Source organism: Pituophis catenifer, unplaced genomic scaffold (genome assembly GCF_029215685.1).
Source record: "Pituophis catenifer annectens isolate HBS135680 unplaced genomic scaffold, rPitCat1.0.hap2 SCAF_2, whole genome shotgun sequence".
Lineage (NCBI taxonomy): Eukaryota > Metazoa > Chordata > Lepidosauria > Squamata > Colubridae > Pituophis > Pituophis catenifer.
Genome location: NW_027256882.1, coordinates 192,770,304 through 192,776,303, shown reverse-complemented (window position 1 = coordinate 192,776,303; position 6,000 = coordinate 192,770,304). Strand labels below are relative to the sequence as shown.

Here is a 6,000-nt window from a genome sequence, read left to right as displayed (position 1 = left end):
GTAAATTGTACCATTATATTTCAGTATTACGAAACACATTGCCTCATGCAATTTGTGTTAATTTGAATGATTTGTGCATTGTTGAGTAATGCCTGGATAATTACAACTCATTCACCCAGCATTAGAAAAAAATTCTTCTGGGAAGTCTTAGAATCCAAAATTCCTTGCATATTCTAGGAAGGGAAAGAATTCTGTCATGAGAAGCAACCCAAAATTTACCTCTTATGTCTATATAAATAAATATTTCTATATATACTAGCTATTATCAGTAAGATCTCTATTCATGTGACAGCGCCTTGAGTTCAACAAAGTGTTAGATCAAGTGGTACAATGTTTTTCAAAGAATCTGATTTACCAAAGAAATTCGAATTGGAGAGACCTTAAAGTGCTGATATTGTAGGATTGATTCCAAGCTGAAAAAGGTAGGCTGAAACTGGTTTGGATTTTCAGGGAAAACTCCAAACACACCTCAAATTGCAATAAACATTTTACCACCTTAATCCAGAATGCAGCGGCTGCCCACGGAATTTTCACATGCCTCTCATCTGCATGTAGTCAGGTTGCTGGTGGGGCAGGCTAATGTCTAAAAGTTACATTCTATTCCTGGTTGCAGTGTTTCCTAAACCTTTTCCTTCATTACCCAGAACCGTTTATCAAAAAGTTCTTACCGTATTGAAATACCCCTATTGTGACTGAGTAATGGTTCATGTGTTCTTACCCAACCGGGGGTGGGGAAAACACTTTTATTCAATTTTGAATAATTTACCCAGGTTTGGAAAACGCTGATCTATTGCTTTCGCTGATAAACTCTCCTTCCCTTCAAGGAGGAAGAAAAAAAAAAACTAAAATGGGGGGAGGGAAATGAAAAAAATAAAAGTTTTACAAAACAGCTGTAATGGAGAAATGGCTACGTAGGCATCTCAAGCTCTGGACTTGAAACGCTGGGAATGGTAGACTTGCTCATGCAATGATGAACAAACTCCTCCCGCTGCCGTCTTAGAACAAGATGAGACGTTTTCAATAGATCGTTAAATGAAAGAAAGCATATTTCAGCGTGCAGCGTTCGGCTAGGACGGTCGCCTTCGGCCGCTAAGGGCGGCAGCATCCCTCTTTCACGTGAGGAGGGCGCGCGAGAGCGACAGAACCCGCCGCCGCCTTCTACATTGCAACTCCACGGACGTGGGCGTGAGCGAGGAAGCATCTTCCGTTTTCCGGTCGCGCGCAGCCGCAAAGGCGGGTTGACTCTCGCGCAGGATGCCAGAGCGAGTCGTCGCCCGGCCGAGGGTTTAAGCCGCGGCGTGGAAGAGCTTGTCCCGTCGCCGCTGCCTGGCCGGAGGAAAGAGGCTCCGGCGCCGGCCCAGAATTCGGTGCCGCTAGTCCCCCGCCGCGATACCGGCTGACCCGGGGGCCGTGTCGTGCCGGGCAGAAGGGCATGAGACGGAATCGGTCCCTGGGCCAGCTGGGCAGGCGGTGGCGGTGATTGAATGAGTCTCTTCCCCTCCCACCGCCACCTCCGCGCCGCTCTGGGCCTCCCTGAAGCCACGGTTCCCAGCCAGTGTCTTCATCCGCTGCCGCCCGCGCCGCCTCTGCTGGCTCCGGATGAGCGCGGCCGGGCCGGATCGATCCCAGGCCTCTGGGATTTGGGGGTCTGCCGGCCTGGCGGAAGCCGCTGTGATGCCGGCTTCCCCGAGAGGCTCCGGGCTGCCTTGGTGAGGACGGGTAGCCGCTCCCGGGTGTGAGGCAGCGGTGTCTTCTTCCCTGCTGCTGCTGCCGCCGCCCCTCCCGCCTTCGCGGCGCGATGACGACCCCGGCTCTGCTGCCTCTTTCTGGGCGCCGGATCCCGCCTCGCAACCTGGGTCCGTCCTCCTCCTTCCCTCATCACAGGGCTACCTTGAGACTGTCCGAGAAGTTCATCCTGCTGCTGATTCTCAGTGCCTTCATCACGCTGTGTTTTGGGGCGTTCTTCTTTTTGCCGGACTCCTCGAAACACAAACGGTTCGACTTGGGCTTGGAAGACGTCTTGATCCCTCACGTGGATACCAGCGACGGTGGGAAAAACCCGGGTGGCTTCTTGATCCACGGGCAGGGCCACGACCAGCACAGACACAGGTAACCCTGTCGCCTCCAGTTTGTGGGATGCCATATATTTCTGGGAAATACAGCGCCTGTATGTATTGAAATGCATTGTTTTCCTGAAGAATTATGCAGTGGTGGGATTCAAGTAATTTAACAACTGGTTCTCTGCCCTAATAATTTCTTCCAACAACCAGTTTGCCAAACTGCTCAGAAACTTAGCAACCGGTTCTCCCAAAGTGGTGCGAACTGGCTGAATCCCACCACTGGAATTATGGTATGCTGATAGGTTTCTGTCTTGGCCAGAAGGGTTGCCTAGGGTTGTCCAGAAGAAGCATCCTTCTATGTCTTGTCATAGACTTGATGTTTGAAATATTGCAGTTTTATCCCATTTTCTCTAGCAGTGACTCTCCTCTTTCAAGGTAAGTCACAAACGTAGCATTCTACAAACTGAACACTGCCATTCAAGGACTGCAATACAGGAAAAATCCACAAAAGAGAAGACAAATACCTTTTTTCTGGAACACGTCTGAGAGTCCAGGAGTATAAAGACTTTAGATAGTGGTACAGTAGTCTGTTGTCTTTGCTAATTTGACATGTGGTGATAGTATAGTGTTATATCTGGAATGTAGTCAGGTTTTTGAACAAAGAGCTGAGTCAGTTCTAAAATAAGTAATAAAGATATCAACAGATGTGCTGGCAGTATGTAAATAAACCTGCCTTTCATATAAATTCAAAACCATAAGCAGGCTTGTAACATATTAAGAATCTTAGCAAATGGAATCAGGAAGTTTGTAAATGCCCAAAGTTTTTAAATGCAACAGGATGAAAAACTGACAAAAACCAACAAGCAATATTATCAATGAGATAATAAACTCTGAGCTTAGATTGTTTATATATAAACAATCCACTTTGTCTTTTTAAAGATGTATGAAATAGTAAAAACAATTAATCTCAAGGAAAAAGGTAAGATATCAAACCTAACTGGATATTATTAAATTTATATAGTTCAGTTACTTATTTAATACAAATTATAACAAAATTTGAAAAGGATCACACTCAGTTTTATTCGACATTAGAGTCTGATGACTTTACATTAGAGACTGACTTTACAAATCTAACTTTAGATACAGTAATAGAGTATTATTATATATTGAGTATTACATGTAAAGCACCTGAACTCTCAAAAAATGAATGTATTTTTGGGGATTTGGGCTGACAGAAAATGATTGGCCCAAAGTGAGCTTCTGAAGCTGAGAATGAATTTGAATCTGGCCCAAGCCCAACACATTTACAGTTATCATTGACTCTATTGAAACCTTAATACTAAAAGAACTGGTGGAGACTCTCAACAAGAGAGATGATGGGCAGTAATTCTCTTTCTCTGCCTTTTCTCCACTTATTCTGCTCTGAAAAGATGAGGAATAATTTAAAATGTAGGAATAGAAATAATTTGGAAATGTAAATGACCATCAAACCTTTTCTCCCAATTCCAATGTCAGAGATCTGGAGAGACAACAGTTGGATGCAGCCCTAGTTTCTAAAGATTTGAATATACAGGCTTTTTTTTTTTTAATCTAATAGTTATGTTTGCAGGAAAAACATGTTGGAAAATGTATCTCATGTTTGTAGAGTTTTCTTGTCTGCAATACTTTACTGGTTCACTTCATTGAACAAAAAAAAGTGGAAGTTTGTGTGAGCATATTTAAGGATTTTGATGATAATAGTAAAATCTAATACAAAATTAATTGAAAAGAATAGGGAGGAGTAAAAAATGCAAGGAAAAAGTAAGAAAAAAGTAAGAACATAATTAAGAAATATATAAAGAAGTTATTTCCAACCTTCATCACAACAAATTTAGTAACTTTTCCTCTAAAGTCACAAACATTTATTTCTTCACCTCATCTCTTATCTATAAAACAAATCCAGGTGTCAGCCTTTCCAGGCAGACCACATTAATATTATTTTATTGTAAACTGCATATATTAACAGAATCTTGCAAATTTGCAAATACAAATCTCCTGCTGTCTCTTTTACATTCGAGAAGTTAGGGAGGATTCCTTCCCACTCTCTCTGGCCAGTTGTGGGCTATGCCTTCTCCTATTTGATTGTTCCTTAGGCAGCATTTCTTCCAAGGCTTTCCTATGTACCATTACATTAGGTCACTCTTTTGGTTTGTCATTTGTGTTGCCCTTTTAAATTTTAAAACTGGAGCCAGTTAGTTCCTTTTGTAGATCAAGCGTAGATCCTTTTCTAGGTCAGTCTCCTGGCCTGTCAGTTGTAAATCCACTTTTGGTACCATCTCTACATTGTCAGATATACTATGTTCTTCAATAACATCTTTTGGATATAATCTGTCCATAGAAACGAACATTATTACTGACATTGTTGGTATTGTAGTTACTATGTTCGGATTCCGTTCTTCAAAAGACCCCTTCAGTATTTTTATTGTGACAATGTTTTGTTCCATCTTTCTCTATCTAAAATCTTTGTCCCCTCTAATGTCCACTTTTTGAAATCATTAAATTATGTTTCTTGTAAAAACCAAAACAGGATCCATTTCTCATGAGTTGCATTTTATAATTAATTCCAAAATTAATTCCAAAATCTGGACCCTTAGTCCATTTATGATTTTCTAAGATCAAAATCTTGTGGTTTTTTGCTATTTATTTCAGATTCTTTAAATTCTGAAGCTTATGATTACAATTTTCTTTCATTCAGCACTGAAGACAGACTTGCTTCAGTTTTAAAATAATCATTCCAAAGTTTTCTAATGGCTTACAAGTAGTTAATGGTAATGGTAAAAGTGACTAGAAAATGAGGTTTACACTTTTAAAAGTCTCTGTGGCAGTTGCAAGCAAGATGGCTAAATCTATTGTCTCCTGGTGCTGAAACTATAGGACCATCGTCCTATAGTCTCCTCTTAGGCAGCAGCTGTCTGGAGCACATGTGGGCAATCTTCCATCCCTTCTTTATCTAGAGAGGTTTCAAGGAACTAGTTTACTGACTGACTCCTTGATCTTTGCCAAGGTTGTCAGATCTGCTTTCGTGTGTATGCACAATTCAGTTCTCATGCTCCTTATTTACTCTTCTTTGTGTATGTTTCTGATTACCTTCCAAGGGGATAATATTTATTGGAATCGGTTGCCAGATATTGCCTTATGTTAGCAATGGGCATTCTTTTTGTACTGCAGACATCCTACTTTCACAACTCTTTTCCTGATCATTGAGAGCTATGCGGGGGCCCACATTTTCTCTAAAACTGTATAATTTATGATTTAAACAAAATAAAGCTTGCAAAAATAAAACTGGAGGTGAATTCTGAATATTAATTTTCACATTGTTCTCTGCTATATCCATAAAATGTATATGTATAATTATGTAATAAAATGTAAATGTATAATTTAATTATTTTAGTTTTTCTCTTAAGAAATTTTATTAAATGTATTTTAAATAGGCATCTATTTAAATATATCCCCAAAACTTTAACCTTAGACTGTCTACTGTAGACCTCACCCCATTCCTAAGAGGTCTGTAAAGGGCGTGCATAAGCACACCAACGTGCCTACCATCCCTGTCCTAATGTTTTCTTTTATTCGTATCCTTTTCATGTATTTATAATTATGTTTACACTTGTATCTGTCATAAAATAAATGCTTGACAAAATAAATAAAATAAATAAATAAAAACTTTAAATATTTTGTGAGCTTTCATAAAATCATTTTTCAATCTGGATTATGAAAATTTTTTTCATACTATCTGGAAAACTATACTGAAATTTTAAGTATTTTTTTACAGGCAGCCAGGATAAACATAATCCTTAGGCTACAAATATTCTCTTCTATTGTAGCTAGGATTAAGTTAGGATCCTAAGAATGATAACTTCTGGCTGATCTATGACTGCAATAAATAAAATCAAATTGAATA

At 40.0% G+C, this 6,000-nt stretch overlaps 1 protein-coding gene across 1 annotated transcript in view; it reads left to right on the top strand.

The window, feature by feature from the left end:
* Positions 1-1,290: 1,290 nt before the first annotated feature.
* The window catches only part of MAN1A2 (mannosidase alpha class 1A member 2), a 65,118-nt gene continuing 60,408 nt past the window's right edge, over positions 1,291-6,000 (top strand). The window contains exon 1 of the mRNA XM_070935331.1: positions 1,291-2,109. Coding sequence (XP_070791432.1) covers positions 1,799-2,109 — 311 coding nt within the window. The 5' untranslated portion in view covers positions 1,291-1,798. The remainder of the gene's footprint in view (positions 2,110-6,000) is intronic.